This window comes from Carex rostrata, chromosome 12 (assembly GCF_964058835.1).
Source record: "Carex rostrata chromosome 12, lpCarRost1.2, whole genome shotgun sequence".
Lineage (NCBI taxonomy): Eukaryota > Viridiplantae > Streptophyta > Magnoliopsida > Poales > Cyperaceae > Carex > Carex rostrata.
This window is the reverse complement of record NC_135929.1, coordinates 11,233,512-11,249,962: the sequence shown is the minus strand read 5'-3', so window position 1 is coordinate 11,249,962 and position 16,451 is coordinate 11,233,512. Positions and strand designations below refer to the sequence as shown.

The 16,451-nt window shown below is 31.6% G+C and overlaps 1 protein-coding gene across 1 annotated transcript in view; it reads right to left on the bottom strand.

Moving 5' to 3' along the window:
- Nucleotides 1-611: 611 nt before the first annotated feature.
- The window catches only part of LOC144562542 (uncharacterized), a 294,211-nt gene continuing 278,371 nt past the window's right edge, over nucleotides 612-16,451 (bottom strand). Inside the window, exons 16-21 of the mRNA XM_078311733.1 lie at nucleotides 4,122-4,376; nucleotides 3,143-3,346; nucleotides 2,231-2,455; nucleotides 1,915-2,127; nucleotides 1,011-1,245; nucleotides 612-786 (exon numbers count right to left, since the gene is read on the bottom strand). Of these exons, the coding sequence (XP_078167859.1) occupies nucleotides 776-786; nucleotides 1,011-1,245; nucleotides 1,915-2,127; nucleotides 2,231-2,455; nucleotides 3,143-3,346; nucleotides 4,122-4,376 (1,143 nt within the window). The 3' untranslated portion in view covers nucleotides 612-775. The remainder of the gene's footprint in view (nucleotides 787-1,010; nucleotides 1,246-1,914; nucleotides 2,128-2,230; nucleotides 2,456-3,142; nucleotides 3,347-4,121; nucleotides 4,377-16,451) is intronic.

Below are 16,451 nucleotides of genomic sequence, written 5' to 3'. Positions count from 1 at the left end.
AAAAGTTATTATGTTTACAGGATTCATTGAATTGGTTTACAGGATTTAGTTTTGAAGTTTACCGACTTCGGTCCATTAGTTTACAGGGACTTCCGAGAATTTTTGGGGAATTGGAGTCCGGGGACTATTAGCTTCTTCCTATAATATGAGTGAGGTTAGGATGTGGTAGGCTCATAAAAAAAGTTTGGTAAGATTAACTTAAAAAAAAATTGAATTTGTTTCAAGCAACAAATTCAAGATATTGAGCTACATCACGAGTGATGCGTGTACATATAAATTTTTAAAATTTTCAAACTCATTTAATACAAAGTCAAGCTATAAAAAAAATGAAGATGTATAAGTTATTTTAATTCATTGATTTTTTTTTTATTATTTTTGACTGCTTGATTTCTTATAAAATAAATTTGACCATTTTAAAATTTTTAAGATCATTATTAAATTTAATTTCTTACTATTCTCACGGCATGCTTCACTCAAAAACCATAACTTTCTATAGCAACTGTTTTATAACACCCTAAATTACAAGGCAACTGTTTTATAGCCATAAAAATCGAATACCAACTCTAGAATTTCATAAATATAAAAATAAAACTGAAAAACAAAATTTTGAGATAACAATTACCCACGCATACTTCACTCAAAAACCATAAATTTCTGTACGAAATTCTAATAGACTTGAAACTTTCATCATCTTAAAATTGAATAAAGCTTCAAATCCATATTTTATTTGTCCAATAAGAACCACGTTTGACCTTCAAAATCGTGTCATCAATCATCAACACCCCACTGCAAAATTTGATGAGTAAAGTTTAATTCCTTCACACAATAATCAACGGCTGCAATTAACCTCAACAGATTGCTATTTGATTTTATAGCCGTTGGACTTAATAATAACACATTTTGTTAATTATAAAACAATTGAAAACGAATTAAAATATAATGAAGAGGTCAAATGCATAAGACATATATAAACAAGTTTCAGAGTTGCTTGTGAGAAGTAATACTAGTACGTACCTGGACATAAACTCCAATGGCATTGAGGTACTCCCCAGAGCGTCCATGGAAACCAATGATTTGACCGTCAAAAGCAGAGAGTTCGAAAGGAGTCCCTTCTTCTTTGCCGTATGGTCCGCAACTTCGTCCGTACTTGGTTATCAGTTGCAGTGACCTCACAGTAAATATGTCACCGAAGTAGCCAACATAGCCTCTCACAGACTTAATGTAGTCATCTCCATAAAAATAGATCTACAAAACCATATAGAAAACTTTATGCATATAACTGTTGAAATTGACAGCAACGACTTCAGGAGCCCAGTAAAAATTATTAATTATCGGAAAGCCCAAGCCCATTAATCAATTGTAGTGTATTGAAGATATATAGCCGGTTATAATGCAAGTGTATTATCCGATAAAGTTCTATACTCTCGTAACATATCATAGTTAGAAGACATGTACATATCATGTACTCTCTAGAGAAATCAACCGACATATATTAATAATGTTGGTAGAATAAATATGTAAAATCTAAAAACTTTAGTACTGACATATTAATAATGTCGGTAGAATAAATATGTAAAATTTAGAAATTTTAGTACCGACATATATTAGTATAAATAGGATGAGCATCAGAGAAGTGAGGCGTGACTAAGATTGAGAAAATATATCAAAGCCTCGTAAAATCTTATAAGAAATTAAAATCAGGTTATATAAACTCCCCTCTGGCCCATACTATTCACAATCCGAGTTACATTTACAACAATAACAGTTTGTTGGTAGCTTTTAATTTTCATAAACAGTTCATTTGCTCTTTTGTATGTATCTGAAATACTAAAAAGAATAGAAAAAAAATATTTAGAAATTGTAAAATCTCCCCAGGAGAGGAGTATATGTTTGGTGCAAGAATCTTGTACGTACCTCAGTCAGCTTTCCTGTTTCTCCGCCCCAGAGTGGTGTTTCTTTAGAAGAGGAATCATTAAGTCTATAACGCATAGAAAGAGCATGAATAGTATCGTCATATCGAATCGTGACTTTATTAATATACAAAATGGCAGACACGTCGTCCACATCTCTTGCTGAACCCCCACTGCCACCGCAAAGCACCGACTTACTTATTATTGCACTTGGTACCTTGGCAATAAATATAATTGACAATAAAGGCTTACGAAGATAACAAAAAATAATTAGAAAAAAATTTCAGAGTAGTTTTGACAAACATAAATGTTGTAAATACCTTGATATAGACTCCAAGACGGAAAACATAATTAATTCCGACACATGCAAAGAAGCTAATAATTTGACCGTGCAGAGAAGTGTGTTCAAAGGATTCCCCTTCTTCCGTGCCGTATGGTCCATAATTGTCCAAATTAGTTACCAGTACCAGTGACCTCGATATACTAGTGGACTCGTAGTAATTACCTTTTACAGACTTAATGTACTCGTTTGTTTTAAAATTTATCTGAAAAAACATAAAACTAGTGAGAAAACTTTATGCATGCACATAATTATTTTTTAATAACTTCTACTGTTAATTGGTAATTTATGAATGCATATAATTATTTTTTAATAACTTCTACTGTTAATTGGTAAGTTATGAATGATTAAAATTCTAAATTGTTCACTAGGAGACAAAATTTACAAGGAACAACCAAAAATTTCATATTGGTACTTTTGTATATATACAACAATGACATTGTTCCAAGAAAACAAAAGTACCTTCAACTTACATCATTATTTTATCTTATTATGTTTTTTTTTCATTAAATGCTTCAATCGTGTATTGCTAATTGCTATGATGAGAAGTACAAAACGCTGAGAGCAATAATTCGCAGATTTTAATCAGTTTTTGTTTTACTTAAAGAGCTCTCTGTTTTCAGTACCCGATCAAAAATAAAAATAAAAACAGAGAGCCCTTGTGTATACAAATTAGGTCAATTAATTAACTAACTAATTAGACCTAGTTGTCCCAACTTTTGTATTTTGTTGTTTTATAATTATTTTGTTTGATAATAATTTATCCAAACACTAATTTAAGAATACATAATTATGAATTAAAAGTCATCAGTCATTTGAACTTCATCGATCTTAGTTTACAATAAAAGAAAGTGACATATATTACTAAATTAAAGCAGAAAAATGTTTGTACCTCATCCAACTTTCCTTTATTTTTGCCCCAAAGGCCAGTGCAATGAGTGGTGCCATTACGTTCAAAATACACAGTAAGTCCATTAATCTCGTTACCATGGTAGATCATAATTTTAACAATGCGAGTAATGCACGTTGGATCCATACTCTTCACAATACCACCGTCACCAAGGAATGGCCCCTTCTTTATTATAGTACCATTTGACTGGATATAGAGAACACTAAATACATGTTATGTACATTCTATATTAGAAACCAATATTTCAATAAAATAGAAAACAAAGGTTCTAAGGATCTTGATCAAATGAAATAAAATAAAATAATAAAAACTCTAGAAACAATATTGTCCTCATTTTTCACACTACCATATATTTGTTTTCCACTAAACAATAATTTAAGGTGAACTACAATGAATTATCTCAAAGATATAATCATCTGCTCTTTTATAAATTTTATCACTAAAGATGAGTTAGATTTTGTTTTTCACAACTACTTTTTTTAGGCAACAAAGAAAAAATATTTTCATACTAGGTAAATAAAAAAGCCCCAATTATTTCAATGGTCGCCCATGTTTATTTCTGTTGACAATTGGAGCCTCTTAAAAGACCAATTTGAATCAGTTGAAAATGGTTCTATTAATTTGAGCCCATAAACATCAAAGGAAAATCATAATCTGGGGACTTGGAGTCAATTGTTTAATGGTTCTGATATTATGAAATAGAAAAAAAAATTATGAAAACATATAAAATTTAGTCACCAAGTATATTTTCATATGAATATTATGTTTAATGGTTCGGATCAATTGTTTGAACTTTTTAATTAAAATATAGATTCTTAGTACGGGTAGAATCCTAATATGCGAATTATCATAACTTTATATTAATTTAAATATAATTTTCAGAATGAAAGATCCGGTGTACAACAAGGAAATAGAAAATAAATTCAGAATAGTTAATGAAAAACATGATAGTTGTGCCTACCTGCCGGACATAAACTCCAAGAGCCTGGACAAAGTATTCATCACTATAGTATCCATGAAAGCCAATTATTTGACCGCCGAGAGGCGAAGAAAATTCGAAAGGTTTCCAATCGTCTTTCGGCGACTGTGTGCCGTAAGGTCCATAAACTCTCAAATTAGTTTTCAATACCAGTGACCTTAGAAAACAAATCGAATCATTACCACTTTTCACATGGCCATTTACAGACGTAATGTATTCGTTTGTTTCAAAATTGACCTACAAAAAAATAGAACCAAGTAAGAGAAGACTTCAGACAGTTACAGAACTGCTTGTTAGTAGGTTTAAATGTTCCTAGGTAAGTTATGAGTAATTAAAACTGCTTTAATATATATGCATTGGGAGACAAATTTTACAAGAAAAACCAAGTTAAAATTGGTATTTTTGTAAATAATATGTATACTTTTCCAAGAAATTAATTCTTTTAACTTACACCTTGAATTTATCCTATTACGTTTTTTTTAATATTAAATACTTTCGAGTTAGATTACCTAATTAATTGTGTCATCTTTGCTTGACTTTTTTTTTACCGAAAACAGATTGATCCAATATTCAAAGAAAAGTTCTTGAGTAATATATATTAAGCCAAAATAAACATTTAAATTGATGACCAATTTTGGAAAAAAGAGAAGGGTCCAAGTATAATAAAATATTTATATCACAAGTGTACATGAGCAATTTATACTGATAAAGTTTAATAATATTTGAAAGATTGACAAGTGAGTATTGACATTTAAAAATCACTACTATCAAGATTTTGGCGTAGCTGACTCTTCAGTATCTTGATGTTTTGTAAATTAAAAAAACTGATATACGTGTAAATGTAGATCAAATGATGTATATATCAGAACTAACAATTTCTGTTGTTCTTTACAAATATATATGTCAAGAAGTTTCTGAAGCTAGAGTTCTGAAGTAGTATTGTTAGAGTGACCATTTATAAGAACAATTGCTATGATGACAAGTGCAGAGAACAATCCTCTAGTTTTTATTTATTAATTTTATTTAAATATAGAGCTCTTCGTTCAAAACCCGGCCTAAATAAAAATATATTGTTTTACCCAATTAATTAGATATGGTTCTCCCAACATTTTATTTTTTTGTTTTTTATTTATTTTGTTTGATAATAATTTATCTAGCTATGCTATGTAGTAATTTAAGAATTTATAATTTCAAAATAATTCATCGAACTTTACAATAAAAAGGTGACATCTATTACTAAGTCTGCAAATGGCTCGTACCTCATTCTTGCGTCCGTAATTACAGCCCCATTTGTAGGTGCATTGTGTGGTGTCATTATGTTCACAATCCACAATAAGACCATGAATATAGCTCTCATGGTAGATAATAATTTTAACAATGTGAGTAATGCCCGTAGGATCCATTTCTTTCTCTTGCATAATATTGTCATACATGCTGAATCTACCTTTCTCTATTATAGAACCACCAGTTGACTGCATACAGAGAACACAAATAAATGTAGTAAATAAAAGTTTAAATGATCTTGACCTCACGTAAAAAAATTGTAATAACCCGTAATTTTAATTATGGTTAAATTTATTATAAACAGGATTAGTAATAAATTTAAACGAATTATTGATAATAAAATCGGAACTAATTTAAAATTTTGTAAATTTTGAAAGATAATTTTATAGTAAGGCCTAATAAAATAAGATTTACTAACGAATTACTTAAATAAACAATTATAGAATTATAATCAATAACTGAAATGAAAATTCAATGAATAGAAACAATTGAACGATAAATGCCAAAAATACAGAAATTGAAAGGTTCTGATTAAACCAATTTTAATTTAAACTTATAAAATTGCAAAGTAAAGTTATAAATAAGAATTTTCATAAAAATAACATACATCTTGTGTGACCCGTTAGAATTATGTAATCTTATCAAAATGAAAATGTTAATAAAAAATTAATAAAAGTTGGATGCAGTTATAGACATCTAAAATACAACAACGAACCTTCGCATAATTAAATCTCCGTTGAGTTGTTGATTGAAGGTACATAATTTTGAAAATACAAAATTACAACACTTTGGAAATAAAGAAATAATGATAACCAAATTAAAAATATAAAATTAGAAATTTATAAGGTAATTATTAAACCGTTGGGAATCATGAACTTATGAAAAATCCATCATAGCAATTGCCATACGCAAGTTTTGTTGATTTGTTTCGATTGTAGATTGGGTAAGAATAAAATATACAAAACTTTGAACAAATTATAAATTAAACTAAATTATAAATAATAACAACGAATATTCGTATAGAATCTAACTAAACTAAAATAAATTGAGTTCCAATCAAGAATATAAATATATGGATTATTCGTACGAATAAATTATAAAATTTATCAATCCCGTTCGTTAAGGAAGTATAGAGATTTGATTATATATATATATGTATATATTATTTGATATTGAATTATTTGGATCTTAAATTGAGAAATAAATGTCCGAAATATATGTATGAGTTTAATTGTAATATTTGTATGGAACTTTGATTCGGATTTTATAAGCAAAACAGACTATAATCAATTAAAGGAAAGTATAATTGAATTTCAGAAATTGTTCAACCGTTGGATCACAGTAGCACGAATCCTGAAGCCATGTTATCCTTTGATTTTTGAATGAAATTGAAAATGAGGAATTAACTCCAATCTATAAAAATTTGGGATCCAGCCCTTTTCTTCTTTCCCCGTCTCCCTCTTCTCTCCCGTTCACGGAATCACGCACCAGAGGAGGGCTCCTCTTGCCACTGCCAACCCTCCCCCACCAATCTATTTCGCTCTCTCCATTTTCTCCATCCTGGAGAAGGAAAAAGGAGAAGCCCCGGCCCCTCTCCTCTCCATTTTCACGCCCCCATCTCTCTCGCTGACTCCCTCTCCCCACCGAGGGGGGGGGAGGGGTTTTCCTGATCTTGCCGATTTTTTTAAAAACACCTACTAAAAAAAAATATTTTATTAAAAATAATCAGGTTTCAGCAAAATTTTTAAAAATATCCAAACCGCGGATTTTTTCCGCGCTCCGGAATTTTTATTCCGGGAAGCGGAAAAAATTCGCGCCCCGAATAAAAAAAAAAAATTAATTTTTTTTCCCAAGCGCGGATATTTTCCGCGGCCCGGATTTTAAAATAATTATTTTATTTTTTTTAGAGTTTGGAGAAAAAAAATTATTTTTTTGGCCCAACTTTGCACCTCTGGTTAACATATCAAAACACCTTAAAAAATCATGAAAATTTACCGACAAGCATTCTTGACTTCATAGAATAAGACTGTAAAGTTTCATACAAAATCTCAAAACAGATTGTGAGATATCGGCTCTCAAAAATTGCCAGAACTGCTGAAGGAGTGCTTCTGAGCCCAACTTTGCACCTCTGGTTAACATAGCAAACCACCTTTAAAATATATGACAATTTACCGACTTGCATTTTTGACTTCATAGAACAAGACTGTGAAGTTTCATATAAAATATCAAAATAGATCGTGAGATATCGGCTCTCAAAAATTGTCCGAACTGCTGAAGGAGTGCTTCTTAGCCCAAGTTTGCATCTCTGGTTAACATATCAAAGCACCTTCAAAAATCATGAAAATTTACCGACATGTATTCTTGTTTTCATAGAACAAGACTGTAAAGTTTCATACAAAATATCAAAATAGACCATAAGATAATGAAACATAACAAAACTGAAAACTGAAACATAATAAAACATATACTAAGAAGATAATAAAACTGAACATAACAAATTAAAACTCAAACATAACAAAACTGAACTCTCTCTGAAGGAGTGCTTCTGAACCCAAATTTGTATCTCTGATTAACATATCAAAACACCTTCAATCATGAAGCACTCCTTCAGCAATTCGGGCAATTTTTGAGAGTCGATATCTCACGGTCTGTTTTGAGTTTTTGTATGAAACTTCACAATATTGTTCTATGAAATCAAGAATACATGTCGGTAAATTTTCATATATTTTGAAGGTGCTTTGCTATGTTAACCAGAGGTGCAAAGTTGGGCTCAGAAGCACTCCTTCAGCAGTTCGGGCAATTTTTGAGAGCCGATATCTCACGATCTGTTTTGAGATTTTGTATGAAACTTCACATCCTTATTCTATGAAATCAAGAATACATGTCGGTAAATTTTCATGAGTTTTGAAGGTGCTTTGATATGTTAACCAGAGGTGCAAACTTGGGCTAAGAAGCACTCCTTCAGCAGTTCGGACAATTTTTGAGAGCCGATATCTCACGATCTATTTTGATATTTTATATGAAACTTCACAGTCTTGTTCTATAAAGTCAAAAATGCAAGTCGCTAAATTTTCATATATTTTGAAGGTGCTTTGATATGTGAACCAGAGGTGCAAATTTGGGCTCATAAGCACTCCTTCAGCAGTTCGGGCAATTTTTGAGAGCCGATATCTCACGATCTATTTTGATATTTTATATGAAACTTTACAGTCTTGTTCTATGAAGTCAAAAATGCAAGTCGGTAAATTTTCATATATTTTAAAGGTGCTTTGATATGTGAACCAGAGGTGCAAACTTGGGCTAAGAAGCACTCCTTCAGCAGTTCGGACAATTTTTGAGAGCCGATATCTCACGATCTATTTTGATATTTTATATGAAACTTCACAGTATTGTTCTATAAAGTCAAAAATACAAGTTGGTAAATTTTCATATATTTTGAAGGTGCTTTGATATGTGAACCAGAGGTGCAAATTTGGGCTCAGAAGCACTCCTTCAGCAGTTCGGGCAATTTTTGAGAGCCGATATCTCACAATCTGTTTTGAGATTTTGTATGAAACTTCACAGTCTTATTCTATAAAGTCAATAATGCTTTTCGGTAAATTTTTATGATTTTTTAAGGTGTTTTGATATGTTAACCAGAGGTGCAAAGTTGGGCCAAAAAAAAAAAAAAAATTATTTTAAAATCCGGGCGGCGGAAAATATCCGCGCTCGGGAAAAAAAATTAATTTTTTTTTTTCGGGGAACGAATTTTTTCCGCACCCCGGAATTAAAATTCCGGAGCGCGGAAAAAATCCGCGGTTTGGGTATTTTTAAAAATTTTGCTGAAACCTGGTTATTTTTAATAAAATATTTTTTTTAGTGGGTATTTTAAAAAAAATCGGCTGATCTTGCTTCGGCGAGAAAATTAAAGGAAAATGGAAAACCGTGCCTCTGATATTATGTTTTTGGAGTACTATAAATTCTCATGTAAATGTGTCAATATTGTCAATATTCGTAGGTAAACTAATTAAGTCGGTCTAGGCTACATCGTACTAATCAGTGTTGTAAAAAACGTCCGTTTAGGCTGATTAATCAGCCGATTAGTCGTTGGTGGTGACTAAACCATCATAGATTTTTTCGATTAATCAACGGATTATTCTCGATTATAGCCGATTATTCCCGATTAATCGCTTGGCGGTACCCTATCAGTCCGATGACCACATACCGTTATTTACAACACTGGTACTAATTTGTTTATATAATATACTTGTAGAATGCTAATTTTTATAATTTTGAATTTTTTTTTTACTATTTTTATGATTTATAAAAGATAGCAAAAAGTAACATAAAACATTGGCAATTCTCTTTTATTTTTGAGCCATTTTTTGTCATCTTTCATAAATCATAAAAAATAAAAAAAAAAATTCTCAAATAGTGAAAATTGATATTCTACAAGTTCATTACATAACCAATTTACTGAGCTACTTAATCAAAGTTTAAAGTTTATATGATAGGTTTTCGAGACCACAGCACATAAATGGCCTTATGCTATTTATATCACCTAAGCCTTACTCTATATATATTTCCAATTGTCTTGTGACTAAGCTAGGAATCATTCTAAAAATAATAAATTTTTTACATGTAGTGTTTTAAAAATAATAAATTCAAAAGATATCATGAAATCTCAAATATTAGCATATATATATATAGAGAGAGAGAGAGAGTAAGGTTGTCAGGGTAAAATTCAGACTGAAACTTTACAATACTTTATAATGTCAAATACTTCAGATAGCTAGGTTTTGTTTTTTTAAATCATTGTCGACTTTTGTCTGGAACCAATTTTAGAAGAACACTAATGCTAGTTAGCGAGTGTAAGTTTTTATACTCTTGTATATATAATATATAAAGTCTTCATACCTAACATGTCAAGTTTTTATAAAATCCGGACATATCAACAGTATATGGAAATATAATGGGTCCACCTAAAGTTCACTTTATAAAGACTGGACTTGATAAAACAAAATTATAAACTATTGAAATTAAATGGAGTCCATTTTAAAGTTTGTGATAATTTAAATTAAATAGTTTGGATCTAACTTTATCAAAACATTATTTAGTCACTCTCATAATTAAATTTTTTTTTTAATTATGTATATTGAAGTTTAAGAAAACTATTTTTGCAATGTATTAGCTCTCGTTATATATAACATAATAATTCTAAAGGCTTTAAAGTAACATTCAGTAATCCTTATTTATGCACGTGCACAAATTTTCTCACGTGCCAATATCGACGAATTAGATGATCATCAAAAAGATTCTATGCTACATTGGAGATACGACTTCAACAAAGAAATAGAAAAACCTTTAAGAGTAATTTATGAAAAAGATAATATATATAGTTACGTTGCACTTACTTGGACATAAACTCCAACAGCGTTGATATACTTTTCACAGTGTGCATGAAATCCAATGATTTGACTGTAGTCCGGACCACAGAGTTTGAATTCTTTTCCTTTTTCTGTGCCATATGGTCCATATTCAGCCAAATTTGTTTCCAGTGTCAGTGACATCACAACCTCATGACCATTATAGTTGTCATTAAATAATCCTTTCACAATCTTAATGTACTTATCTGTTTTAAGATTGATCTATATACAGAAAAAAAAAACTTTTGTTAGTAATTAAAATGTCTTAATTATGCATTAGGAGACAAATTTTACGAGGAACAACCAAAAGTTCATATTAGTATTTTTGTATAAAGAAATCGGTTCAAATAAAATGGATATAAATCAGAACTAACATTTTATGTTCCTCTTTACAAATAAAATCACAATTGACAAGGACTGGTCAAGAAATTTTTAAGCCTGATTGAGTTCTGGTGTAGTAGAGTGACCATTTACAATATATATATACTAAAAAAATACAAGCAAAAAATAGAGGAATTGAATTAATTAAGGGATCGGATGTCCTCCCTGACAATTTTAAATCGGTATTGCTATGAAGACAAGTACAATGGCAGAGAACAATACTGAGCTCTCTGATGTACCCGGCACAAAAGGGCAATAGAAACAATGTTTGGCAAAATCGGACTCATAATCGAATTGATTACTTAATTGTGGATTTAGAATTGAGTGAATCGGTCGAAATCAATCAAATAGGATAAGAAATTGTGATTTTTTTTTTTTACAAAAACACAGTTCTACACTAAAATAATATAAATAAAATTGTAAAAATAAATAATTAGTTCAAAACTATTGTTAAGGCCACTTTTGAACCGTAAAAAGGGAATGAATAAAGAAAAAGAAAAAGAAACCAAAAAGGAATGAAAGTAAACAGCTATAGGGAAAAAAAATATATCAGAAAATAAATAAAAAAGAGTAAATGCAGGTCCCGATTATCACCCAAAATGGAGATGAGGAGTGGAGGAAATAAATATTTGAACCAGAGAGAACCAATCAGGAAACAGCTAAATGAGGAAAAAAAAAGTCCCATAGAAGAGTCCCATTGTTCATCCTTAGATTGTATGCGCGTTATGTTCATTTCAGATTGAAGACTCTTTCTTTATTCTCAGAAAACAACTTGAAAATAAGAAAAATCCGAGAAATTAATGTCCAACTTAAAAAAAATCCAAAAATATTAATACAATCTCAAGGCAATTAAAATATTTGAGAATCGGTCCAATTCGGCCGAGTACAGTTCGACTCGGCCGATTTTGGAGACCATTATTAATACAGAGCCCTTGTTTATATCAACTTACATTAGCCAATTAAATAAAAGTGGTTTACTCAACATATTACTTTGTTTTTTTAATTTCTTTGTTTGTTAATAATTTATGCAGATAATAGTTTAAGAATATAATTACAAGATAAAATTCAGTGACTTGATTTTCATCGATCTTTACAAGAAGAAAATGCCACATATTACCAAACTATAGAATGCTCATACCTCAGTAATGTTTCCTCCATCTCCGCCCCATCGGTTGGTGCATTGTGTGAGGCCATCACGTTCAAAACAAATAGCAAGAGAATCAATCACCTCACTATGGCAAATACTAATTTTAACAATGCGTGTAATGCCAGTAGGATCCATTTCTTGCACTGACCCTCTGAGACTACCAAATTGCTCTATCTTTCTTATATATGGGGTTTTCTACATACAGAGAACACAAATACATTATTTGTTAGAATGATCTTTCAATTATTGAAACCGAAACTTCTTCAAAAATATAGAAACAAATGGTGTGTGGATTTTGAACTCATGTAAAAAAGAAGAATTATAGAAATAAAAGCTTTGTCCAGTTCTACATGTATAATACGAGCAATTATAGTTCTTACCATCGGTGTAGGTATTGAGTGGTTTTGACAAACATAAAAAAAAAAAGTTTCAGAGTAGTTTTGACAAACATAAATGTTATAAATACCTGGATATTGAGTGGTCCAATGAAGTCTTCAACACTGGCCTTTAACTTGGCTTCGTTTTGATTGTTGTCAGCCTTCTCCTTAATCCAACAACTCCCGTCATTGGGGAATTTATCGGGCCAAGGACATCCCACATATTCCACGTAATTTAAATTCGGAAATAAGGCCCTCACCTCTTCCCAGTCAGTTGAAACCAATTTTTTTAAGAACCTGAGGCGCAACATCTCCACTTTCCAGTTCTCATGGGAAGGAATTTTTGTAAGGTCCCCACCTCTTATATATAATTTCTTCAATTTTGTCAGTTCGGCACAGTTCATCAGCTTTGATACATCATCTTCTGGATAACATCTGATATCCAACTTTTCAAGATTCTTTGGTAAAGAGTAGTCTGGTATCTTATATTTTCCCCACGTAATTGTTAATATCAAAAGGCTGTTCAGAGAATTAAAGCCACTGAAAACTTCGGGACTCATGTCAGTGGTAGTTCTAATGCTCAGCTTCTTAAGGTTAATCAATTTTGAAAGATCACCTAGCTGGCATGACTCATTTTTTTTCCCCACTCTGCCAACTAGAAACCCCTTTAACACCTCCAAATTACAGAGCTCAGATATCCACTTTGGCATATGATCTAATAGAAAGCATCCCGAAATATCTAAAACCATCAGCTTATTGAACCAACTTTCTTGGGGTAATTCCCATCCAATTAATTTCTTGAACCTAGTAAAATGGGATATTTTTTTTTTTAATGTGGACCTTGGTTGCTGTGGTAATTTAATCAGATTATGACAAGACCTGAGATCTAGTATCATCAGGTTTTCTAGTTTCCCAATGGATTCAGGAATCTCTTCTGTCCCCGAAATGCCTCGCAGGCTAAGGTAGGTCATCTTTTGACTCTTTTCACTCAACTTTTTTAATCGGTCAGGATTTTCGATCTCAATGTGGTCAATTGACTTTGTTTTTTTAGGCCCAGTTTCATTGGCATTGTTGTCAGCCTTCGCTTCTGTGTAACACCAACTTCCTAGGTGAACCACCTGCAAATCTTCGTCGATGGGGACATTGTCGGCATTAAGGTACTTCTGGTAGAGATTTATATGTACTCTCTTGTTGAACCATTCCCCAAAAAAGGGCGAATTGGAGTGTTCACTTAGGTCAAAACTAAAGATGACATTACTCGCATTGGGGGACAACAACCATTTGTGTATTGTAGGGTTGATGGTGCATCGGTTGATTACTTGATTTTGCTTTCCATTATGTACGGATTCGAGGAAACCTTTCTCCTTTAGACCAGAATAGATTTCGTTGCCACGCATCTTAGCTTCTTTCCAACTAGTCCAAGGTAAAAGCCCTAGACCAATCCACCAGTAAATCACAAATCTCCTCTCTAGTTCTCTGTTTTCTGGAAAAATGCCAAGGCTATACAGGCAAAGAATGGCGTGGATGTCCAACTCATTTAGATCTTTAAAATTCTTGAACAATTTACTCCCTTGATAACTTCTATTGGATGATTCTCCGACTTCAAGAGGCAAATCGGGTGGCTTCTCGGGTAGTTGTGGAAGCTTACAAAGAATATCCTTTAGATATTTCATTTCAACCCATTTCTCATTATGATCAACCCAGGAATCAATCTGTCTTTCTATCTTTCCAAAGAGACCAATTAGCTCCCAATCCCAATTTTGTATGCAACGAATACTATCTTTTCTCTTTAAAACTTCTGTTCTAATTTGGTCGATGGTTGTCGCCATCTGCGAGTTCTCAGAAACATTGATCTCCTTGGCTAAGTTATTAAGGCGTTTCAGTAGTGGTCCAATGAAGTCTACAACACCGGTCTTTAACTTGGCTTCGTTTTGATTGTTGCTCATTGCAATGGTTTTTCAGAACTAATTAAGAAAAAACAGTTTTGTCTGTTGAGGTTAGAGGCTGAATATATTATATCATGCATAATAAAATCCTTTCTAAATTAATATGCTTAGTCAAAATCTATACTGTGACAGTTTTGATAGTATATATAATGGCAAATTAGATAATATTAGTCTAAGATTTATCAAATTTATGACCTTCAATGAAAAAATATTTTCTAAATTTAAGGTTCTTAATTTAGTTGAATAATTTCACTTATGCTTGGAATGCTAAATTTATATATTTATTAATGAAAAGTACAGTTCCAAGAATTGAAGTTGTCATAAATTCAAATCGGAATCAGAATCGGAATCGATTACTTGACTGTTGAATCATAATCGAATAAATCGTCTGGAATCGGCGGAGTAAGATCGGAAACTCAGATATTTTAAGTAGAAACTTATTTTGTACTACACAAATAGAAAAAAATGATTAAAAATAATTTGTCAACAAAATTATGTTAAGATAAAATATTACACTAAAATAATCTACTAATATTATATAATACAAGCATTATAACCAGAACATTTTTTTTTACTGTCAAAAGCTATGACGAAATGACTGAATCATTTTGTTATTCTCTGTATTAAAATATAAAAGAGGATATTGCTGTACTGATTCAAATAATAAAGACATTAATATGATAACAATCAAATTTTTGCTGAAATTACTTAAAGATATAGAACTTATATTATCTAATCCTAAAATAAAATAATAATAAACTAACTAATATTTACAAAAGACATACTTCTTTTCTTAATTTCTACATTTATATTTTCATAACAATAAAATTTTTAGGTTAATCCCGAATTCTCATCCTTTAGTTTACTGTAGTCAAATAAAACAAAATAATAATAATAAAAAAACCAGTCGAGTGTCAACAGCTGTACACAATGCACTCTTGTCTCTATTCACTTATTCAGTAAAACATTACAAATTCAAAACAATCTGTTTCGGATCACTTATCTATATGAAGATGGTCTACTGTGAAACAATTATATTGTCAAATATAACAGTACACCTCACGTACACCCAGTCTATCTAACATTTATAATTCTTTAAAAGCTTCTTCTCTGGCCAGAGTCGCATCTATTTTCCCCAATTATCTTTGGGGAGAGGGGGGTTTCCGATGGGCATCGGACACAAATAGGGTTCGATGAGGGGTTTAAACCGTCGGATCTGCTTTAGGATTCGTGTGTACGGATTTTAAAGCAGACGCGAAATTGCGAGTGCGAATCTTAAAGCAGATCCGACGGTTTAAACCCCTCATCGAACCCTATTTGGTCCGATGCCCATCGGACACCCCCCTCACTCTTATCTTTGACATCCATGGAAAAATACAAATTGGTTCGATTTAACTATCAAAACAGTTTAAGTTGGCTCTAAACCCAAGAGAAATAGAGGAAATTTGGCCGATTGTTTCGATTTATCGTCAATTGTATCTTTTTTCTGCACATAACTCGCAAAACTGAGTTAACTCGGGAAAAATCGGTTCGTCTCCAGCCGATTCCGGTCTGACTCGGTCGAGTCAACTCGGAATCAGGCAATTTTCCAAACCATGATTCAAATTTGAATATTATGAAGTGATGCGTGATTTCTAATGAATTCAACCTCTTTTGATATGTAAGCTTGATTGGATGTGTTCTGATATTTAGATTGTCTAAGAAACTTCAATTAGTTTTGGAAGAGAGATGTGGAACACCAATTCTGTATTACTCTTGTAGAGATTGTTGTT